The sequence below is a fragment of the Budorcas taxicolor genome, chromosome 18, assembly GCF_023091745.1.
Source record: "Budorcas taxicolor isolate Tak-1 chromosome 18, Takin1.1, whole genome shotgun sequence".
NCBI lineage: Eukaryota > Metazoa > Chordata > Mammalia > Artiodactyla > Bovidae > Budorcas > Budorcas taxicolor.
This window is the reverse complement of record NC_068927.1, coordinates 4,501,665-4,526,182: the sequence shown is the minus strand read 5'-3', so window position 1 is coordinate 4,526,182 and position 24,518 is coordinate 4,501,665. Positions and strand designations below refer to the sequence as shown.

At 42.0% G+C, this 24,518-nt stretch overlaps 1 protein-coding gene across 1 annotated transcript; it reads left to right on the top strand.

Moving 5' to 3' along the window:
- The first annotated feature begins 2,445 nt into the window (after positions 1–2,445).
- On the top strand, positions 2,446–22,425 carry LOC128062966 (craniofacial development protein 2). Its single transcript, XM_052655474.1, has 8 exons — positions 2,446–2,614; positions 10,180–10,297; positions 11,270–11,486; positions 11,780–11,901; positions 13,127–14,101; positions 14,606–14,725; positions 18,480–18,599; positions 21,471–22,425. Exons 1-8 carry the CDS (start codon positions 2,554–2,556, stop codon positions 21,514–21,516), a joined length of 1,779 nt encoding a protein of 592 aa, XP_052511434.1. The 5' UTR covers positions 2,446–2,553; the 3' UTR covers positions 21,517–22,425.
- Positions 22,426–24,518: the final 2,093 nt, after the last annotated feature.

The following is a 24,518-nucleotide window of genomic DNA, read 5'->3' as shown; positions in this document are numbered from 1 at the left end:
TAATTATGTTAAATAGGCTCATAGTGCTTTTCACGTTTACTATATCCTTGTCTTTCCTATACTTTCTATTAATTTTTGAGTTTGATAATGAAATTCCAACTAAATTCTTAATTCATCTACTTAAAACAACTGTAACATATTAATAGTGGAAATATATGTAAGTTTGTTCTGTATTTTCCAAGTGTTATCATACTTTCATAATTTAACAAATAAAAAGAAAAAAAGTCACTCTTGGCATTGGTGCACAAAAAGTAGGGTTGCATAATTCTGGAATGATTAAAAGCCAGGGGCTTTGGAGGCCATTTGCCTTATGTAAGTTCTTTTTGCAAATGTCCTTGTAAAATAAGCCGGTTTCAACAGCACTAAAAACCTGCTCTTCCACATACCCTTTTCCTGTATATCACTTAGCAAGTATTGGTTAAATTCTTCTGCAGCCTCTTCATCTGTAGAACTTGCCTCACTGGCAAGCTTAACACTATTCATATGTTGTCACCTTTTGAAATGTGCAAAGCGCTAGCAGAGGAGGGCTTCACATTTTTCTGACCTCGGGTAACATGACGGTAAATTTCTTTTGCTTTCAGCCTCACACACTTTCCACTACACCTTTTATAATCAGTTGTCATTTTAAGACTCCACGAACAGCCACTTTTCCATATCTTCCTTGCGCACTCGGGATGTCACTTTAGCACTCTGCATGTCACTTTAGCACTCTGCAGAGCAGCCTCACGTCTGGATTGGCAAATTTCCCTTTCCATTTTCTTGATGTACCAAATTTTTTATTCATTAACATTGAACTCAAGGCCAACAGCACTACAATTCATACCTGAACAAAGCTTATCTAACACACATTTTTCTTCATAAAGCACACCACAGCTTTCTTGTGCTTAGGAACATTAAGCCAGCACCACAACACTGTTACCAAATTGCAATTCCATGTGCCAGATGCAGGGAGGCCTTGAGACTGAAACATTAGAGCTTAGAGCTTGGAACAGAGGTTTCGTACAGGTTCATTCAAGGAAATGGGTGGCTCGTGTCCTAAGAACCCCAAAGTTATGGAAAGCTGTCAGTAAGAGCCTTTAAAAACGAGGTGAGGGAGGGGTGAGGTTAGTTGTTGCAAACTTCTTAGATCCTTTGTCTTAAGCCAGGTCATGGTCAGGTGAGGATGTCCCTATAAATCACTAACAAGCGAATGTTTTCTCTGCCTTGACACGAAAGGGTATGGTCCCAAGGCGCAGCTTTCACCCTACTAGTTCCCAGTCCTGGCTAGGAGGAGGCAGGTCTGAGTAGGCATCGCCTCCAGGGCCAGGTTCCCACACCCTGCCCAGCTGGTCATCCCTGGGGAATCGTGCTCAGCCCAGTTGGCCCTCAGGTCTCTCTAGGCCATCCAGATGGGAGACCAGGTCTCTCAGACTTCGGCCCAGGCAGACAGCCACTGCTGTTAGCCACTGCTATTAAGTCGCAAAGAAAGGGGGGAAGAGGTTCACGCTGCCACAAGGGCTGCGCCAAGACTAGTAGAGGGCCTTAGGGCTTTGGAGCGCTTTAGACATACTCCCCAGGCTGTTCCCCGGGCTCTCCAGCTCACCCTTTGGGCCAAGGCGGGGGGAACTGGAGAGCCGCCAGGAGAAGGCCCGAACCCGCCACTTCAGCTCACTCTCCACCTGATGACAATACCACTGACGCTTGGCTGCAACGCTTTCCTCACGGTCTCTCATTGACAGTTAACTTGTGGGCGAGGCCAGCCTGCAGCGCTGACCAATAGAAGGGCAGGACAACCAAAGATCCCTGATTGACAGTTGGTCCTTTGTGGTTGGCGCCCACTGGGGTACTGACAATGGCCGACCAAGCCCTGTTGCCTACTAACAAGGTGCTGGCTAAGGAGGCACTGCAGCTGCTGCCTGCTGAGGGCTGTGCTCATCCTGCTGTTACAGAATGAGCTCGGCGGTCACTCTGAACAGCGAAATCACCGACAGAAAGTACAAAAATGAAAAAAACGCAGTACTGAAGAGGCTGTGAAGATATTTATTTACACTGGAAGAGCTGAAGTAAGACAGCGGATTGTGGGATCCATCTTCGGTACAACCCACCGCTGGTTAAAATTTTCACTCCAAATTTTCACTCTGCGCATGTCCGCGAATAACCCTAGAAATCACAGGGAATATTGATTTGGAGGGGTTACAATAAGTTATAACAAGCCAATTTAAAAATACCAACCTGTGAATAGCGAAGGTAATCTGTATTCTCATGGGCAAAAGAAGTCTTAAGCATACACAGATCAAAACAGCTGAGCTCTGAGCACTACAAGTTCCAGGATGCACCGCTTCAGGCCGGAGCCCGCGTTCTTCCAACCGCCCCAGCAGGGTCAAGCCGGAGCCTTTGGCCCGGAAGTATTGCCTTTCGATCACGTGGTACGCTCTGCGCCTGCGCACACTCTGCGGGGCTGGGGGGAGTTGCGGAGTCAGGCGCCATCGACCACGCTGCAAGTCTACGGTCCCTTCTGGAGCTTTGCTGTTGGACGTCCCTGCTGCGTCCCTGTGGGCTTCGTGCGACAGCGACATGGAGGAATTCGACTCCAAAGACATTTCCACTTCGAAGGACGAGGACTGCGTGCCGTTGGGTGAGCGACTCTACCTGAGGCGAACGGCGGCTTGCCCCGCCCAGCGCCTCGCTTGAGGCACGCTTTGCCGATTGTGCGTTGGCCCGGCGGGCGTGTTCTCGAGCGGCTCGGCGTCCTCTTCCGCCTTGCCCGCCCAGCGCGGTCCCCTGGGCTCGGCTTGTGTGCTCGGCGACGTTTCGCGCAGCTGCTTCTCGGGGCCTGGCTTCCGCTGTCTCCCCATTCGGAGCGTGAGAAGCCTACCTCGGAGTCTGACGGCGGTCTGGCATTGCGTACCCTTAGCGACCCTGAACTCTTCTGAAAGGCAGTCTTATCCCCAGACCTTCCGTCCCCAAGGGATTGCTAGCTAGCATCACGTCCCAGATATATGTCTTCACTTTGTCCTCAACAGGGATCTGGTTAAAAAGTCCACGTAGTGATGTCCTTTACTTCTTTGCAATCTCTATACTCATGGTTCTCCTTTCGGACCTTTTTGTTTTGTTTTTGTATATGCTTCTAAAATAGAATCGGGCCAAAATGTCACCCATTCCTACCCCTTCGCCATCCTGCACTTTCCCCAGGCTCCCCGTTTCATTAGATGTATCTGCCCGCCCAATTGCTCAGGATAAAAACAAAACAAAAAACCCTTGGCAGTTGTCCTTATTCTCACTTTTGCTCCAACCAGTCATTAAATTCTGTTTGAGTCTACAAATAAGATTCATTTCTGATCACTCCCTCACCAGTCTCGCTCTTACTGAGTTGCCATTATCATTTGTTTATGTGTGTGCTTAATCGCTAAGTGGGTCCGACTCAATGGGACCCCATTATTTGTGCCCCCCTAGGCTCCTCTGTCCGTAGAATTTCCCAGGTAGAAATAGGGTGGTGGGTTGCCATTATATTCTCCAAGGGATCTTCTTGACCCAGGGATCCAACCGGAGTCTCCAGTGTTCTCCCACGTCGCAGGCGGATTCTTTACCCACTGAGCGTCGGGGGGAGCCGATAATCACTAAGATTCACTGCACCAACATTGGTCTTTCCATATCGTCCACTGTGATCATTTAAAAACTAATTTTCATTTTAATCGAAGTTACCATGAGCCTGCTTAAAAATAGTCAGATATTTCTGAAAGGCTTATTTTGAAACTGAACCATTTCCATCACTTCTCATCCCTGTCAGTCCTCCCTAGAAGGAACTGTTTTCTTGTAAAATTTGGTGTTTCCATCGATTGTTGACTTAACCTATTCATGTTAGGTCTTCTTTTAACGCCTCCTTCAGTCTTTCCCCTCTCTGCCAGCACACACTTTTTCACCTTCAGACCCTTCCCACCTCCCCAGCCTGCCAATGTTCCTATCTCAGTTTGGGTTAGACTATTAATATTTAAGTATTTCCTTTTTTTTTTTTTGTAATGACTTTGTAAACATCCCGCAGTGTTAATGGTTTTTGCTCCACTAGTTTTCTCTGTAGTGAATAATTTTCATTTTGTTGTTGCTTAGTCATCTATATACTTACCACTGATTCGATTCTGAATTTTGAAAATTGTTTGAGTTACCTCTCAACATATTTAAATTTATTAATCATCCTTTATTTTGAAGTCCCTCTTTGTTTCGGACCTGCTCCAATTTGGCTTGTTTTTTTTTTTTTAATCAGTTTTAAACCTAAGATCTATCATCATGACCACCTCTCTGGATGTTCCATTTATCTTCCTTTTCTCTTGGATTCCCTGTTTCTTGGGTCCCATGATGTCTTCTTTCTTGGCATGTTCCACCAAAATGAGGATAAATCATCAAATAACTTTTTCAACAAAATTGCATGATGGAATCTTTTTTTTTTTTTTTTGGAGACCATCACTAAAAATAACCAGGTGACCTCAGGCACGATTAGTAGTTTGGTATGGAATTTTGTGTTCTATAATAATTTTTTAATGTGAATTTTGAAGGTTTTTGTCCCATTATTTTCTAAGTTTCCAGTGTTTTTATTTTAAAAAGTCTCTTGTTGATAGTTTTTACTCACTTATATAAAATGTTTGTTTCTGGAAGGTGATAGATAGAATCTTGTCTTTGTTTCTGATATTTTGCAGTGATATCCATCCTTCTGTAACTTTTTAAATTTGGGGAAGGACAGTTGTCTTCATTTTTTTCAGTAATCATCATTATATATTGACTCTTATGTTACCTTATGGACTGATACTTTGTTTTTTCTATTTTTATCCTCTTTACTTTTAATTTTCTTTTTTTTTTTTTTGGCTTTATGAGAATATTTCAGTATTTTAACATTCCGCTTTTCTTTTGAGTTTTTTTCCTCCTTCCATAAGCTATCCATAAATATCGTCTCTGTGCAGCCTGGCATTGGAGTTGGTGACTTAGATGGCTAGGTGGGCTGCTTTTTCCACAATTACTTTGAGGTTCTTAGAGGAGGTGTTGGGAGCAGTCACAGCACACAGTACGATTGGTCGCATGTCAGCAACCCTTCAAGCTGTTTGATGTTGTAGACCAGAAACTTGCAGAAGCCACTGGGAAACATGTGCTTGTTTTGTTGTTGTCCTCATAACCAGGGTTGGGCATCAAGATGTAGCCCTTGGATATTTTTAATTTTGAGAACTTTTTTGTTTGAAAACTTCTATATAACATCATATTCTTGTTTCATGAGTGCAGTGTCTTAATGCCCTATAGATATTAATAATGCTTTCAGGCCTCTTGCCTTCTGAGATGGCCTGTACCCTGTGGATTTCTCCCATGACCGCTCTTGCTTTCCAAGATGGCCCCATTACCTGGGGCCCCTTTCTCCTTTGGAGATGGTTGGCATTCTGTCTGTGGAATGTATATCTCTCTCAATAAATCCACTTCATAAATGTCAAATAATAATAATGATGATGCTCTAAATAGTTCTACTTTTAACTTTTGTACAGTAAAATTTACTCTTACAGTGTTCTGTGAGTTTTTGAGAAATGCTTATTAGATTTATGTAACTACCATTAAAATTAACAGTTCCAAGACCACCTTTACCCTTCCCTACCCCAGAAGATAGATCATACTGTGAGTGTATAGAAACCATTTTATCTCTTCTTTTGCAGTAGGCATACTTTTTCTTTCTTTTGGTAGCCTTATTTCACTGGGTACAGTTCCAGTGTGTGTTGCATAGGAGTGGCGAGCATTCACATCCTTGCCTTGTTCCCAATTTTAAGGAGAAAACATGAGTGTTTTACTGTTCTTTGTATGTTTGCTGTAGGTTTTTCATAGATGCCTTTTGTGTGTTTTAAGGACTTTCCATTGCTACTTCATTACTAGCTCAATCACATAACATTACCAGGTCCATGTTTCTATGCTCTCCATTTTACGGATGAAGAAACTGAGGCACCTAAAGTTACTCACCTAAATAGTAGCTGGGATGGACTTAAATTCCAGAAGATTTTCCAGGTGGTGCAGTGGTAAAGAATCTGATACTGAGTACAAGCTCGCTCTGCTTGTCAAAGGACAGGCCAATGAATCCAAGAGATGAGGTGTTGAGGCAAGGAGTATAACTTTATTTAAAGTTGGCATTCTTAACTTGTCATAGTAACTTAATTTGTTGGGGTCTGGATGCCAGGTTGTTTTATAAAATTGGAGAGAGAGGGAGACAGAGAAGCAATGAGGAACTAAAGCCAAAGGACAGAATAGGGAGAGGCAGTGAGGAAGTGAAGTAAAAAGGGTGTTCAGTCTTAAAAAGCATCTCTGGGAAGGGCCAGCCTTTGGAAGGGGTGTACTCATCTCTTCTTTTTAAGCTATTCACAGGTGAGTGGGGCCAGATTATCTCTATGAGCGGAACAGAAGCTTTTCAGTTTCACAGGCAGGCAGAGGGGCATGCAGGGTCCTGTGAAAGTGTTCGTCGCTCAGTCAGTCCAGCTCTAGGGTCCTCTGAGGTAGGCTGTTGGGATATGATTGTAATAACGAGAACAGCGAAAAGGAAGTCAAAGAAAGTTTCCCAGATTAAGGAATTAGAATTGGCTTCTCTGCAACAGTTCCCCGCTGTCAGCGTCCATTCCACAGACTTGGAAAGAGAGCATGCGTTCTGTTTGTCAGTGGATCTTGCTGGAATGTCCACCTTTGGCGCCAGTGTTCTGAATGTTGAGATTTATCTTCTTTTTGTTCCTCTTTGGAAAGTGTCTACTTTACACTTGTTGATGTAGAGATACTGAACTTCAGATCCAAGAGACAGTATCTCAATTTAAGAAATTCAGCACTTTTCTATGTATGGGGAGATGCAAGAGGGCTCATTAAAATTATTTCCTTGGTAGGTCCATCACCTCTCTGGGAGCCTGTAATCCTGTATTCCCAGTTTCCTCAGGGTTCACCAAAAGGAGTCTTGCAGTCTGATGCCAGCTAGGTTTTAGATATTCCTCTTCCTCAGGGTTCATTTACTCACATTGAAGGGCTGCAATTGCTGATTTCATTTCTCAAGTCTTCCCCTCTTGATCAGGAATTTGACCAATATTTGGGAGATTGTCCATGAACAGCTTTTGTCCCACAACACTGGGAGGCTCATCCCAGTTTAGACAAAAATTCTTGATGTGCCCCTCCAGGTGTTAAATTTTGGACCAGGCTCCATGAATAATGAAAATTTCGCTGGATTCTGTCTTGACTATAATCCAGGAGACATTTTCCCTTGTTGCTCCTTATCATACCTAGAATTATGCTATTACAATTATTTTATGTTTATAAGTGTGATTTTCTCAAAATGTTTAGCCATAGAAGTTTTGTTTGAGGCCCGATTACACATTGGTTATTACAGGAGACAGCATTCTTATTAATTAAATAGGATATAAGTAATGCAGCTATTAACATTGACAATAACAGCGCAGCTGGGGACACAAAGCACAATTTGAAAACAAGGAACAAATTTAAACAATGATTAGTGTAACTACTTGTAATCCAGTTGCAATAATCAAGCGACCAAAGAAGCCATAACTGATTCAGTGAGCTCTTTGCAGTTTCATTGTACTGACCATGCATGCTTATGTATGGATTAATCTTTGAGACAAGCATGTGGTACTGGTAGGATCAGCCAGGTAGAGGGAAAAAAGATAAATGTTTCAATTCTGTGAGAATTGGAAAATAAGGCTGAGCACTAAAAAATTGGTGCTTTCGAACTGTGGTGCTGGAGAAGACTCTCTTGAGTCCCTTGGACTGCAAGGAGATCAAACCAGTCAATCCTGAATACTCATTAAAAGTACTGATGCTGAAGCTGAACCCCCAATACTTTGGCCACCTGGTGCGATCAGCTGACTCATTGGAAACGACCCTGATGCTGAGAAGATTGAGGCAGGAGAAGAGGGCAGCAGGGTGAGATGGTTGGATGACATCATCAATTCAATGGATATGAACTTGGGCAAACTCGAGAGATGGTGAAAGACAGGGAGGCCTGCTGTGCTGCAGTCCATGGTGTCACAAAGCACTGGACAGGACTTGGTGACTGAACAACTAGAGTGATATTGCTTCTATTCTGTTTCAGTAAACAGAGCTAGAAAATACCTTAAAAAGAGTTCTAAATTTTAAATTCAGTTTTAACATTTGTTTTCACTTAATTTCATTAAGGTGGTTTTATAATTGTGTGTCATTTCTCATGTGCTGAAGGTCTATATTCCTAATATGATTAGCAGAACAACTTCCTTGCTTTTACCTGTAATACAAAAGAAATACTTTCAAAATACCAACACTGTTATTACTAATAGGAATAGAACATTTTTTTGTCTCTAGAATGCATTTTGCTAAGGGTATGCAGTCAAAATACTGTAAAGCCCGTGGAGACGTTAGTCTCCAATGCCCTTTCTTAGTGTGTTGTGTTATCGTTTTGATGATTATGTTTGTTTATTTAAACTTTGCTTAATTTAAGGGATTTTCTGAATTCTACAGAGAGATAAACAGAGAGCTCTTGCTTCTGTCCCTGCATATCCCACTGTGTTCTCCTGTGTTCTGTTGACGCTTACTGATAGTGATTTTCCTTAGTTTTCTGTTTTTCCTTGTAGTTTTGCCTTTTTATACTCTATTTATATTCAGTTCAGTTCAGTTATGTCTGACTCTTTGTGACCCCATGGACTTCCTGTCCATCACCAACTCCCGGAGTTTACTCAAAAACTCAATGTGCATTTGCTGTCTAGGATACCAACTTTGATTTAGTTTTAGAACCCATGTATTGACTATTCTGTTGACCTCAAATGCTCATTTCACAGATTTTCCTATGGCTAGCTCATTCTCATCATCTTTGTTTTGTTGTTTTTTTTCCTTCCCCTAAACTGCTGTCATGTTGGTAGTTTTTAAGAGTTTTCTAATAGTTTTTTTCTAATTAATTTTTTTTAGTCATCCTTTTTTTCTGGATGCCTCTGAGGAGATTTAATTATATAGGGTGTTTTTTTTCCCCCCTTTTTTTGTTTCCTCTGATTTCCTTTCTGTTTGTTTTCAGTTTGCCTTTGACATTAGAGGCTTTCCTCGAGTGTTTGGTGGTCCTAGTTCGTCGTGAGTTAAACATTTAAAAACTAAATGGATCTGGAGAAATATTCAAAATACCACGCTTTGTAATGGTCTCAAACCAAATGTCCATAACGCAGGAATGGATAATTGTGGTATAGTCATACAGTGAAATAATATTTAGGGATGACAGTGAATAAGCTACAGCTCCATGTAAGGAAGCATGACTTAGAATGTTGAGTGGAGGAAGCTGGAGGCAAGAGTACATATTGTAGGCTTTTTGCTTAAGACTCAAAAACAGATGAAACTACTCCTTGATGTTAGACTTGAGAATGTGGTTCCTTGTGGGATGTAGGTGGTGCCTGATGATTGCAGCAGGGCCCAGGTGGCTTCTGCAGTGCTAGTCATGTTCTGTTTCTTCAGCTGGATCTAGTTATACAAGTGTGTTCACTTTGTATAATTTCGTTGATCTCTACGTTATATTGTGTGCTTTGGGGTATATTATACTTTCTGTAAAAGCTTAAGTGAAGTAATAACAAAATCTGGTGGTTTGGTAGAATCTGTGTGTGTACCAGGATCTTTTGGTTGTTACCCATAGAATGTGGTCAGACTGGGCATCCAAACAATACTCTTGTTCGGGACCCTGAATGTCAGTGTCTGAAGATGGGAAATTGATGTGTTTCTTTTTGTTATGTCTAACTTGAAGTCTTTAAGCCTTTTTCTAAACCTCTTTTATTGATAAGACAAGGTATCTTTTGGTTAGTTTGAAAGATGTCCAAGATCAGGTGGAAACATCAGTTTCTTTTTGACAAGTACAGTAGTAGATTTGGAATTTCTGTTTATTCAGTCAGCATATACTGCTAAAGACTTGTGCAGCTGTGTCCTCATAGTGTGTGGAGCACAGCAGGAATTGCAGACATTAAGTATAAATGGAGTGAGTTCAGGAGAAAAATATGGACTGTCTTGGAGGCCTAGACTGGGGGAACGTAGCCTAGTCTTCAGAAACGAGGACAGCCCTCAGAAAATGATATTTTAGTCTGGTGAAGAACAAGGGAAAGTACTAGACTTTTTTTTTTCTTAATGAAAATGAGTCATCTCAACGTGAAAATCCTTTATTCCTGTCTGTCTGACCACCCTGTTACATGATTTCAGGTGGAGAGTGTCATGAAGATGATACAAATGAATTAGTGAAGGAAGATGAAGTGGATGGCGAAGAAGAGACACAGAAAACCAAAGGGACAAAAAGAAAGGCTGAGAGCGTTCTGGCCAGGTGATGCTGCCCTCAAGGCCCTGAAGTCATGGGCTGTTACAGCCATTGAGATTGATGGGGTTGATCTGATGATATGTTTCTTGCTGCCAGTGTTTCTAACCTTTTTCTCATTGAAGGGAACATTTTGTGGTATTTTGGAATTACATTCTTATTCTCTGGAAAGCTTTAAAAATTCTTGAGCTTTAATTTTTTAAAAACTCGATGTGTAATTAATAAGTGCACCTGACTTAAAATGAATTTTCAATTAAATAATCTTTTTATTTGGCTGCACCGCTTGTGTGTGTCTTTGTACACATGTACATTTGTAAATCAGATCTGTCTTTTATTCTCTAACTGATGTTTCTGTCTTCTGAGCATTGAAACAAAAAGTAGATTGTAAAAAAATATTTTGAATATTACATGATTTCCTTGTAGCCAGAATAGTCTTAAGCATTTACTCTTTTAAGTCTTGAGCCCAGTGCTTTTGTCCTTGAGTTTTTCAGTATTCCATCTTTCCTGTCTTCAGACAGAAGATACAAGTCTTCCCTGTACCTCACCCCCTCAGAACTCTAGGCAAAAGCAGTGTGTATAAATCTAAGATTCTCTTCAATCTCTGTCCTTCAAATGAAATGACTTTTAAAAAGTCACAAATAGCTGACATTTGTTTGTTCTTAGAGCTCTCTCTTTGAACCAGTTGATTTTGTAAGGTGATTTTGGGTGTTTTCTTGGTAAAAATAGCTGATCCTAACTTAGAACAGTATATTTGATTCTAAGTGTTTTAGGAAAATCCTTACAGTAGGAATCCAGTTCTTTTTATTCCTTCCACAAAATCACAGCTTATCTCTCCCCCTCACTGTATCATGCATGTTAATCACTAGTCCCCAATTTAAGAGTTTTCTTAGGTTTGCAACATTATGTTTGGAATTCAGGAAGGGATAACAAATTATTTTGCCTGTTTGTCTTCTCTTCTTCTTTGTGACTGTTGGTGATTAGGAAGAGAAAACAAGGTCGCCTCTCACTAGACCAAGAGGAGGAGGAGGATGCCAACAGGGAATCTGGAGGGAATATTAGTGAGAAGGAAGATGCAGCTGCAGAACAGGAAAAAGGCGCTGAGTCAGAGGATGCCAGGGCAAAGGAGGATGAAGTGCTGGCCAGCTCCGTCAGTGATGTAGAACCAAAATCAGAACTGCCTCCGAGTACACAAAGCAAAGTAAGTTTATAGGTGAATAGGATGAATGTTTCCTCATAAATGCCAGAAGTTCCCTAGGTAGATTTTCTCAATTTACAAACTAAGGTGTGAGGCTTCAGCAAAAATCAAGGTAGCTGCCTTTTAATAGTAACTCTACTAAGTGAAAAGCAAAGCTTTCTCTGTGAGAGAAAATCAGTTTTCAGTGAGTACTTAAAGATGGAAATACATGTTAAGACTAGCTGGAAACAATATATTTGGATGGATCTTTCAGTTTTCATCCAAATATGAAACTTACTGCATTACCTTTTTCATAGACAGGAGAGGAAACTGAAGAGACAAGTGCAAGTCATGTGGTCAAAGCAGAAGAGCTAGAGAAACCTAAAGAAGCAGAAGAAGTTAAACTCACCAAATCACCTCTTGCTGGTGAAGAAGTCAGGTAACGTGACAAAACTAGTTCTTTAAAAGAGCACATCTCTCTTTCACTATGTCTCTTGTTTACTACTAATTGCTGTATTCGTTGGCTGCCCTGGTCTTCCTTGCTGCACTCAGGCTTCGTCTGGTTGGGGTGGGCAGGGGCTCCTCTCTGGTGCGGTGTGCGGCCTTCTCTCTGGCGGCTCCTCTGAGGCAGAGCTCTGGCTATAGAGCGCAGTCTTAGTAGTTGTGGCGCACGGGCTTAGTTGCTCTGCAGCGTGTGGTATCTTCCTAGACCAGGGTTCAAACCGCTGTCCCCTGCATTGCACGGAGGATTCTTAACCCTGGACCACCTAAAAAGAAACATCTTTCTCAATGGTGTTAGATATCTGTTCTCATTCCAACCTCTCTTAATGTTTTGAAAGACTTAACACTTGAATTCAAGGAAAACAGTACTTCAGTCTTTGCAACCCTATGGATAGTAGCCCGCCAGGCTCCACTGTCCATGGGATTCTCCAGGCGAGAATACTGGAGTGGGCTGCCATGTCCTCCAGGGATCTTCCTGACCCAGGGATCGAGCCCGAGTCACTTATGTTTCCCGCGTTGGCAGGGCCGATTCCACCTTGGAAGCCCCAAGGGAAACAGTGGCTCCTGTGTCAGGGTACATGAGAATGGTCCTTTCACAGATGGTAATAGTTTGGGGGTAGTATGATATGGTTGACTAAATGGAAACAAGAAAATGTAAGAGTTAAGCATTAAATACTTGGTTCGACTTAAATTTTTGCCGTGCATGGTGACTTTAGCTATTTCTCCCTTTATAACTTCCTTTAACTTTGAAGTATAAGCCCCAATAAAACCTTTGAAGTCAGGTCACAAATAAAAGTACTAGGAGAAAAGTTTGATTCTTACACTATTTTCTCATCTTACTGTTATTTTTTCCTGTTGATTCATAGGTTTTTTTTTTTATTTTTTATTTTTACTAGTTTCGAAAAACAATAAAAGTTTAATACTCTTGATTGTTGTGGATGAGAGGCACATACCTAGAGTTTCCTCCTGCTCATTTGTTTAAACTTACGAGAATAGATCTGTAAGGTAGAGCTAAACGAGAACAGATGAAGTTCCTGCCAGCTTGATGGGATTACAAGAGTTGGACACTAGTTAGGGCCTAAACAACAATTCCTTTCCCAATTTTGAACCCATCTGTTGTTCTGTGTCCATCCAATTCTAACTATTTCTTGATCCACATGCAGGTTTCTTACACAGCAGGGAAGGCTGTCTGGCAGGACATCGGAAGATGAGCCCCGCAGGTCCGAAGGTGTTCAACATGCTACTGGCGAAGAGCGGAGGGCCGATACTAACACCTCCAGTAAGAACGAAGCCGCTGGGCCAAAGTGGAAAGGACAGCCAGCTGTCGATGTGTCTGGTGACGAAAGTAAACTCCGATGCTGTAAAGAAGAATACTGCATAGGAACCTGGAATGTTAGATCTATGAATCCAGGTAAATTGGATGTGGTGAAGCAGGAGATGGAAAGAATAAACATCGACATCTTAGGAATCAGTGAACTAAAATGGACGGGAATGGGCGAATTGAATTCAGATGACCATTATATCTATTACTGTGGGCAACAATCCCTTAGAAGAAATGGAGTCGCCCTTATAGTCAACAAAAGAGTCCGAAATGCAATAATTGGGTGCAATCTGAAAAACGACAGGATGATTTCAGTTCGTTTCCAAGGCAAACCATTCAACCTCACAGTAATCCAAGTCTATGCCCCAACTCCTTATGCTGAAGAAGGTGAAGTTTACCGGTTCTATGAAGACCTACAACACCTTCTGGAAATTACACCGAAAATAGATGTCCTTTTCATCATAGGGGATTGGAATGCAAAAGTGGGAAGTCAAGAGATACCTGGAATAACAGGCCGGTTTGGCCTTGGAATGCAAAATGAAGCAGGGCGAAGGCTAATAGAGTTTTGTCACCACAACAGGCTGGTCATAACAAACACCCTTTTCCAACAACCTAGTAGACGTCTCTACACATGGACATCACCAGATGGTCGATACCGAGATCAAATTGATTATATTATTTGTCGCCAAAGATGGAGAAGCTCTGTACAGTCAGCAAAAACAAGACCTGGAGCTGACTGTGGCTCAGATCATAAGCTCCTTATTGCAAAGTTCAGGCTTAAGTTGAAGATAATACCAAAGACGACTCGGCCATTCAGGTATGACCTAAATCAAATACCTTGTGATTATACAGTGGAGGTGACAGATAGATTCATGAGATTAAGAGAATAGAGGGGCACAGAAATTAAGCCTGATAGAGAGTAGAACCAGATTTTGGGTGGTCTTGAATGGGAGGTTCAGCAGTTTGTATTTTACGCTCTGAGTTAATACTGATCCATCACAAGAACTTAGGTAGGGGAGTAACAATGTTTTTTTTGTTTCTTTGTTTGAAGTCATCCTTTGAGGTCAAAGCAGTGGTAGCCAGTGAAGATATTTCATTTTATTTTTAGTTGCCCTGGGTCTTCATTGCTATTCATTGTCTTTGGTCTTTGCAGAGAGAGGGACTATTCTCTAGAACTGTTTGAGTGAACTTTAATCATGAAGTTTTAGCAGCTAGAATTTACAGAAATCCCAGTGGTTTTTTTCTTGTTACTTATGCCCTTTTCTTAGATTTTGTTTCTTTTTATTCTCTTGTAAACTTGGTATCTCCTTCCTTGGTGCAGAGTGACTAATGAAGAGGATGCCACAAATGAAGAAGCAAAATCCGTCTTAAAGCAGAATGAGAAAGAAAAACCTGAGGCTAACGTCCCTTCAACTGTGTCCTCAGTTCCTGGTGGGTCAGGGTGAGTAGTCTAGCCTCAGGCCCAGGCATACCTGAGATGTTGGAGAAGATGTCTTGAGTACAGTGGCGCCCTTTACCTATACCTGTTAGTACTCTTTTTCCTGTTTTTCATCTCCCAAACTCTTTTTATTGGAAAAATACTGGAGAATGTCCTCTTTAAAAAAAAATGCTCTTTTGAAACAAATATATACATGAGGTCTAGGAATCAGAAGATGCAACAGTGGACAGGAATCCTGAAGGCGTCCTGAGGGTGACAGCCGCGGAGACCGAGGCCAAGAGAACACCGAGCCCACATTGTTAGAGAAGAGCCCAGGAGTCTGCAAGAAGACACTCTTAGCAAAGCACCAGAGTACTTGAAGCTTTTGAAGAGATTTATATAATGAAGGAAGTGGTTAGATTTGTATTACTATTAAGTGCATAGAGGTGAGTGACTTGCCTGGTGGCTCAGACTGTAAAGAATCTGCCTGCAATGCTGGAGACCCACATTCGATCCCTGGGTTTGAGAAGATGCCTGGAGAAGGGATGGCTACCCAGTCCAGTATTCTTGCCTGGAGAATTCCACGAATAGACCATGAAATCACAAAGAGTTGGACACACCCGAGCAATTTAACACTAAGTACGTAGGACATGCAACCGATGTGAAAACACCAGATCATTTCCCATAGGGAAAACAACACACTGGAAAGACGTAATATATGGTTTACCTATTTCATATTCAGTTGCTAAGTTGTGTCCAACTCTTTGTGACCTCATGGATTGTAGCCTGCTAGGCTCCTCTGTCCACGGAGTTTCCAGGGAGGAATACTGGAGTGGGTTGCTATTTCCTTCTCCAGGAGACTCCTTTCCTGAGAGAAGGAATTCTGCTGCTGTTCTGCCTTTCTTGAAATACTTGCCAATTAGGAAGGGTGCAGAATTAAATTAACCATAGGTTTCTTGTTTGATTCTGAGAAAATTCCTGGTTCACAGTGTTGACACAGAGCTGAATGTACAGAAGACTTCACGTTTAAAAAGTAAGTTTTGAATGAAAATGTCAGCAGTTCATCATAATTATAAGAAAGATTTGGTCTTAGTACCTGCTTCTACTTGTAAGGATCTCATCGGAACAGAAAAAGGTCAAAACAGACTTAGAAATAATTTTACTAACACACAGTCAAGAACTTAATAGTTTTTCTCCCTTCGTATTTTCCGTAGTACATGAGAATTCTTTCTTTGGAGGAAGGAAAACTTAACTTTCTTCTTAACCTACATGTAAGAAGTAAAGCTGACAGTTCAGTAGGAGGAGTCAGGGGTCTCTCCTGGAGAGCGGTGAACATGGACCACTCCCATCACTGCACTGATCACCTCTGACTCCTGAGCAGAACTCACTCTTTCTTCGTGGGGGTTGGGGTGGAACGAGTCACCTATAGGGCTTCACTGATCTTTTAGTTGGTTTGTTGCTTCACCCTTTCATCCCGAAGCAATGAAGTTTTGTGTTTTTACATTAAAAAAAATAAATCGCTTCTTCTGTCAGGTTATGAGTTTGTTCAGCACAGGCCCTCCTTATCTTTGCACCCCTGACTCCAAGCAACACTGTACACTGCTGCTTATTATACCAAATGGAAACCCTGAGAAAGAGGTTTGAGTGCAGGTCATTCATGTGAGAAGTGATTCCTGGGAATCTGAGACGGGAGGTGAAAGGGTGAGGGAAGGTAGCCAGGGCGGGGTGTGCTTTCCAGCCGCTGCTTCTGGTGGCTGCTACCCGGTCCTGTTGGGGGCCTCGGCAGGGGTGAGGAGGTTGGGGCGGTGTGACCCTCCAGCTCCCTGCCATGCTCGCTCAGCTGCTTCCATGGCACTCAGGCCGTGGCCGGAGGTGTTTGCAGTGACGCTCTCCTCAGGGTGTCGTGGCGGTGAGTGCAGGGACGTGAGGAAGGGCTGTGTTCACATCTGCTCCGTACTCTTTATCTGCTTCTTCATCCAGACATTTGTCTCCCACCGGAGCAGCTAGGTGGTGGAAGTCATGTAGTAGTTACCCAGGAATCTAAAAAGGAACAAGACTTGAGTGCTTGCCACCACAGTAGAAATGGGGTAAACATCAAGGAAGGCGGCTGTGAGAGGAGCAGAGTAACGGGAGCAGAGTTCTCCAGACTGACTTTATTAATAATCTAGGACAGTACTTTTTAAGCTGTTGTTGGCAATGTTTAAGAGAAATGAAACAAAAAAATGTCAGAATTGTTCTCAGTGTTCCAATGAATTTAATCTTTTATTTTCATTAAACCTTTTTTTACTCAGTTAATCTTTTCCAGTAAAGTTTTCCAACTTAAGTTCTTTTGATACATAAAAATTAGAGAAGACTCTTCCGAGTTTGTACGTAATGCTGCCAGTAACACTGAGCCTTCAGAAGAACTTGAGTAGGAGTAGCAGATTGTTTCACTGCTTGAAGTCATCCTTCAAGATTAAAGCAGTCTTTCCCAGTGAAAACTCGTGGGTTTTTTCCAATGTATTTATTTATTTTTTGGTGTGCAGGGTCTTTATTGCTACTTTCTCTAGTTGAGGACTTCAACTAGACTGTAATTGTAGCGCCTGAGTTCCTCATGGCGGCGGCTTCTCTTGTGAGTGACTAACACTTTCTCTTGTTGCAGAGCACAGGCTCTAGGCGTGTGGGCTTCCGTAGTTGCGGCTCTTGGGCTCAATAGTTAGGATACATGGTCTTAGTTACTCTGTGGCACCTTCCTGAGTCAGGGCTCCAGCTCATGTTCCCTGCATTGATAGGTGTGTTCCCATCTACTCTACCGCCAGGGAAGTCCCTGCCCGCGATGGTCCTTAGTGTAAGCCTTGAACTGCTTGTTTTGTGCCACTTGTGTGTGTGACAGTACTGAGTGCAGGACTTGGAGCGTTCTCAGCAAGGAAATTCGGGTCTTGTCTCCAGGTGCCTGGAGGGGAGAAGAGAAGAGATGAGAACTTTTATTTTTGGAAATCTGGAATTTATAGGATTGTCTCATAATTCTGAATGACCTTTTTGATCACTCAGGATAACACAATGATCATAATCTTGGATCGTCCGACACACAGATTGGCATTTAAATGGAATTCTCAGATGTTTTTATTGACTTGGGAAACCCACACATAAGGCATTTCGCTTCTTTATCTGAAATTTCTGGCACCATTCATATCTTTATTTGATGTTTTAGGAGTCAGTTTTGTTGAGAACCTTACTTTCCTGTTTGAAATTGGACGAGATTCTAAATTGTGTAACTTTCTTCAACTTCTAAATCACTACCTGTGTGGCCAATTTTAAGGAATTTTGTTTCATCATTGGGTTTTTTTTAGATATAGAACAGGAGCCTTTAGAGTATTCCCAGTTGTTTATACTGTTGCTTTTCTCCTTGAAATAATGCCAGTGTGTTTCTCCTAATTACTCCACGTCCCTGTTCCCACTTTGACTTAAGCGTGAGCACTGATGTGCACGTGAGGTGCAGTGGGAGAGCCCTTCAGTCCTCACATCAGTGACAACATGTGGGCTGTGGTTCAGTGGTGACTGTCATGTGACAGACACGAGGGGATTTTATAAAGATGTCAGACTTCCATCTGCTGTTGTTTCATTTGTTAAATTAATAAGGGGAATTTGTCTAGAAGTGTTACAGTAAACTTTAATCATTAGATTCAGCAGTCAGAATTTCCAGAAAGCCTGGTGTTTATCCTTGTTATTTGGGCCCTTTTAAAAGATTTTATTTCTTTTTATACCTCTTGTAAACTTGGTGTCTCCTTCCTTTGTGCAGCGTGACTAAGGAAGTGGGTGAAACATCTCAAGAAGCGAAATCTGTGTTCAAGCAAGATGAGAAAGACAAACCTCAAGCTGATGTCCCTGCAGCAGTGCCATCGCTAACTGCTGGGTCAGGGTGAGTAGTCTAGGCTCAGGTCCAGGTGTGCCTGCCACGTTGGAGAAGTTGTTTTCAGTACCAGGACATCATTTACCTGTAGCTCTTGTGACTCCTTTCCTGAGAGAGGGACTTCTCCTGCTGTTCTGTCTTTGCTGAAATACTTGTCAAAATGGAGGATGCAGAGAACAGTTAGCCATAGGTTTCTTGTTTGATTCTGATAAAAGTCCTGATTCACAGAGTTGGCTGCAGAGCCCAACATGTAGTAGACTTCGTGTTTAACATGTGTTTTTAAGTGAAAACATTAGTAATTTATCATAATCTGTAGTAAAGATTTGGGTTGAGTACTTTCTTTGACGCCTGAGTATTTCATTAGCACAGAAAAAGGTTAAAGGTAACTTCCAAATAATTAACACAGTCTCAAGAACAGAATAGTTTTTCTCCCTTCATATTTTCTGTCATATATGAGTTATTTTGAGCTGAATAGTAGAATTTTTTCTTCGCAGGCAGTAGACATTTTTTTCCTTCGTAACCTGTATCTAAGAAGTAAAGCAAATAGTGAAGTATGGGGAGTCTCAGGGCACTAGCCTCCAGAGAAGCGGACATGGACGGCACCTATCACAGCCCTTATCACCCTCTGACTTCTGGGTAGAGCTCTCTTGTACTGGAGGTAAAGCAAGTCACCTAAAACAGCTTCGCTGACCCTTCAGTTAGTTTGTTGCCTCATCCTCTCCCCCAGCCCCCAGAACAGTATAGTTTTGTTTTGAGTTTTTTATATTAAAAAAAAAAAAATCATTGGCTTTCCTGTCAGGTTATCAGTTTTTATAGGACAGAACTTCCTCTTCATTGCAGTTCTGGTTCCAAACAACACTGTGTACACTGGTGTGCTTTGATCCAAACGCAGACCCTGAGATGAAGGTTTGAGTGCAGGTTGTTAGTTTGAGAGGTGATCCTGGAAGCCCGAGCAGGGAGGTGAAAGGGTGAGGGAAGGTAGCCAGGGCGGGGTGTGCTTTCCAGCCGCTGCTTCTGGTGGCTGCTACCCGGTCCTGTTGGGGGCCTCGGCAGGGGTGAGGAGGTTGGGGCGGTGTGACCCTCCAGCTCCCTGCCATGCTCGCTCAGCTGCTTCCATGGCACTCAGGCCGTGGCCGGAGGTGTTTGCAGTGACGCTCTCCTCAGGGTGTCGTGGCGGTGAGTGCAGGGACGTGAGGAAGGGCTGTGTTCACATCTGCTCCGTACTTTTTTTTTTAACTTTTATTTATTTCCCTGTGCTGAGTCTTAGTTGTGACGCATAGGATCTAGTTCCCCAACCAGGGATCTGCATTGGGAGCCCTGAGTTTTAACCACTGGAGCACCAGGTGGTGGAAGTCAGGCAACAGTTACACAGGAACCTAAGAAGGAATAGGATTTGAGTGCTTGCCACCATAGTGGAAGTGAGGGAAACGCCGAGGAAGGCAGCTGTGAGAGGAGCAGAGTCCTGTATACTGACTGTCGCTGCCCTAGGCCAGTGCTTTTTAAGCTGTCATTTGCAGTCCTCATGTAAGATAAATGAAATAGAATGAAGCGTGTTGTAACCATGGGGCTGCCAAGGCATTCCCTGTTTCAGCTGTTAATGTGCTTGTACAGGGAACAACATAAACTGTGTGTTGTGAGGACTGGAGATGTTGTTGGCTGAAATAACATGCCTTTATCCTTCTAATCATTATATTGTTTGAAAAGGATTCTCTTCAGACCAGTGGCTTTCAAACTTTATTGATCGCCACTCACAATAAGAGTATGTGTTATTAGGGGAAAAAAAAAAAGAGTATGTGTTATTAGTACTTCGTGTACTCGTAATGTAGGTTTGTATGATGAACTCTGTGTCCATTACTGTGTAATTATTTAGTATGTGTTATTTGAAAAAATGTTATGACCCATTGAATTGATTGCAAAATCTGTTAAAACCTATATTTTAGAAATACTGCTTTAGACTACATATACAGCATTAGCATTCTTTGGGCTTAATTGTGGTTTCCAGGCCTTGTTTCTGATATTACTAAACAGTGTCTGTTGGCTTTATTGTATGTGTTACTATGAAAGTTACTTTCTGGATTAAGTATTAGACTGAAAGGCAGAGATTCTTCTGCCTTAGGTGTCTAGCACAGATAGTTTCAGTTGGCATATTTTTTACTTCTAGCTTCCTTGAGTGCTTTTAAAATAGTCCCTGTTGATGCTTAGACATTCTACTTGGAGACAGCATGTTCCAGAAAATACTATTACCACAGTTCTGAAGATAAGCAGAGGAACAAGTGACAGCCTGGCAAGTTCACCTTGTTCAAGTCACTCATGAAAATCGTCTCACTGTATTCTATATTAATGCTTTTGTTTCTTAGAGCTAATAGCCTTTCAAAAATAAGAAATCTGCTATGTTTTAGGGAAACCCAGCAGGAAACAGATGGCATCTTCGTATTACGCTATCTTGAGGAGAGTTTAATAACTCACAATGTAATGAAAAATCACAGGGCTAGGGAGAGTGTGGTATCCCTAGCTAGTAGTAATGAGGCTCCATCACCACCCCTAGACCTGAGGGGCCACAGCAGGGAGCAGTCTATGACAGTGGCGATAGAGAGGGCTTCGTCTTAGGAGTTGAACCTCACTTGAATGATGGACCATCCAGGGAGAGGCCAGGGGAATAAATATCCAATCCTCCTTCCACCCCACCTTTTGCTAGAAACTCCATTGGCCACTGAGGCTCTTGAAAATTTAATTTGCAGATATGCCTTGCAATGTGCCCTTTACATTTTCCTTCAAGAGAATTTATATCCTTAGAGAGAATTAAATATCAGAGCTTTTTAAATCCCAGTTTTAGCTCTTTTGATTTTTCTTTTAATCCCTAACTTTCTTTTTCATTTAAAGGCCTGAAAAACATGACCTTGAAAAGAAAAAGGATTGCAACAATTAAGTATCTGACCTTGTCCTTAACCACCTAATCTGGTTTGTATAAAATACAGTTGTTAACCTGTTTTTGTTATCTTTTTCTGTTTTGTTATCTGTTAACAAAACAATATTGTTATTGTTAGCTGTTTTGAAAATAATTTTGGCAATTAAATCTGACATTTTTAAAGGGGCGTTTTCATTGTGAGTGTAAGGCTACCTGCCCATGACTTCACGTACAGTGCTGTTTGATTTAAAGCAATATGCACTCTGGCTTCTGATTGAAAATAGCCAGGAGAACCAATTTTCCAGGGGTAGTCACAGAAGAAAAGTACAAAGGATCACAAAAAAGTAACTGGACTTTTTTTTAACTAATAGAAAAACTTGAGTTGTGTTTTTTTTTTTTTTTTAACTTAGTGAAGACTCTTGAGAGACCCTTGGACTGTAGTGAGAACAAAAGAGTCCTAAAGGAAATCAACTCTGAATATTCAATGGTAGGACTGTTGCTTAAGCTCCAGTAGTTTGGCCACCTGATGCAGAGTGCTGACTTATTGAAAAATACTCACACTGGGAAAGATTGAAGGCAGAAGAGGTCGGCAGAAGACGAGATGGTTTGATACTATTACCGACTCAATGAACACGAATTTGACCAATCTCCAGGACGAAATGGAGCACAAAGGAGCCTCGGGAGCTGCAGTCCATGGGGTCACAGAGTCTGACATGACTTAACAATCGAACAGCAATTCAACATATATCTTTAACTGTATTTCCTTTATGTTCGACTTAACTAGTTTATGGTAAAATTCTTGTCCAAAGATGTGATTTAACTCTACTCTGTAGGCTGTATGTTAGCATCCAGAAGCTTTTGTATGATTATACACTGGGATTGCTGAAAGCTGATAAAGTTTGTGAAATAAATGTATCATTTCAACACTGAGTCCACATGAAGCTTCATGGTGTTCTGTGACATAAATCATCTTCTACTCTGCCGTTTTTTAGCAGATTAGATTGTCTGGTTTGGTTAGTTTACCCCATTGTCACAGTTAAACACAACTGCTATAATTCCAGTCATTGCAGACAGATACTCAGTGTCTGGCAGGAACTACCCATCCATTCTCTAATACTTTGTTTTAGTTTAGGTATAATATACACTATAGTACACAAATCTTGAATGTGTGTCTTGATGAATTTGTATGTATTTATACACTATATGAAGTGGTAGCAGTTAGATCAAGATACAGAATGTTTCTCTACCAGGCTCCTCCATCCATGGGATTTTCCAGGCAAGAGTACTGCTGGAGTGGTTTCCCATTTCCTTCTCCAGGGGATCTTCCTGACCCAGGGTTTGAACCCAGGTTTCCCACATTGCAGGCAGATGCTTTAACCTCTGAGCCACCAGGGAAGCCCCATACACTATACGAAGTGGTAGCAGTTAGATCAAGATACAGAATGTTTCTAGGACCCAGAGTGATGCAGAGCTCAGCTGCTGTTGCTGCTGCTAAGTCGCTTCAGTCGTGTCCGACTCTGTGCGACCCCATAGACGGCAGCCCACCAGGCTCCCCCGTCCCTGGGATTCTCCAGGCAAGAACACTGTAGTGGGTTGCCATTTCCTTCTCCAATGCGTGAAAGAAGTCACTCAGTCCGACAGTCAGCGACCCCATGGATTGCAGCCTTCCAGGCTCCTCCATCCATGGGATTTTCCAGGCAAGAGTACTGGAGTGGGGTGCCTAGAAGCCTCCAATATCTGATGTATCCCAAGAGAGGAGAATCTTCTATTTCCAAAATGTGATAACCCAAGATTGGACAGTGGGAAGAAACTTTGGGGAATGAGAGCAGGAAGGATCCCGTAAATTATTGCTAAGACAACACAGTAATAATTAACCGGGAAACTTGGGGATTAGGATTTTATTGTGGCCAACTGGAGATCTTTCTTTAAAGGGATTCCTCAGTTTTAGCCTATTTCTGCTTGGTGGGATTATGTGCCCAGTCTTAGCAGATTCTCTACTTTTTCAAAGGAAGTTGGAAATCTAGATTATGTGCGATCTCTCAGTTTTTAAGTGCTGGTATATTGAGTGTTCCCCATACCAACCAGCAATTCTTGGACAACAGCACGGTGCCCAGCAATTGAACTCAATTCTGACTCTACCCAGACAGCACCGGATTCTACCTGTTAAGTACTTAGTCCTACCATACCAACCCGCATTCCAGAAAACAGTTCCAAGTCCCAGTTGTTACCTGTGCTTCTGACTGATTGACTATAAGTTGGGTTCTATTAATTTGTTAGACTGACTCATAGAACTCAGGCATTTTACTTACTAGATCACTGGTTTATCATAAGGATATAACTCAGGGAACATCCAGATGGAAGAGATGCATAGGGCTATGCATGGGGAAGGAGTGTGGAGCTTCCATGACCTCTCCACAAGCACAGTTCCTGAATTTTCACATGGTCACCAACTGGGAATCTCTCAACCCTGTCCTTTGGGTTCTATGGAGATGTCATTACATATACATGATTCATTAAATCACTGGCTACTGGGGAGGGATTCAGCTTGCAACAACACTGTACCTCCCCAGAGGTGGGGCAGAGGAGGGCTGTAGGGGGCTTGGGAACTGAAAGTTCAATCCTGTAATCACAAGGCTGGCTCTCCTGGCAACCAGCACCTATCCTTTGCTTCTAAAAGTCACCTTCATACAACACAAAGCACCTTGATCACTCTATTTCAGAAATTGCAGGGTTTTGGAAGATAACGAGCCAGAAACTGGATGAAGACCGAGTATATGAGAAATTTTGGTCATCTCAGTGACCAAATGTGTATTTCTTCAAAATCATAATAAAAAGCTGGTGACCTATTTTAATTCATGGAAAATGCTTTTCAAGTCCAAAAGTATATGTCTTTAAGCTGGATTTGGCCTGCTAACCAATTTTAGACCTCCTTACTAAACAATTTAACAAGATAGAAAATAGTTCCCTGGTTACCCTTAAAGTGGTCAGAATCTGAACAAATGTATGGGGTGCTGGTAAGCTGT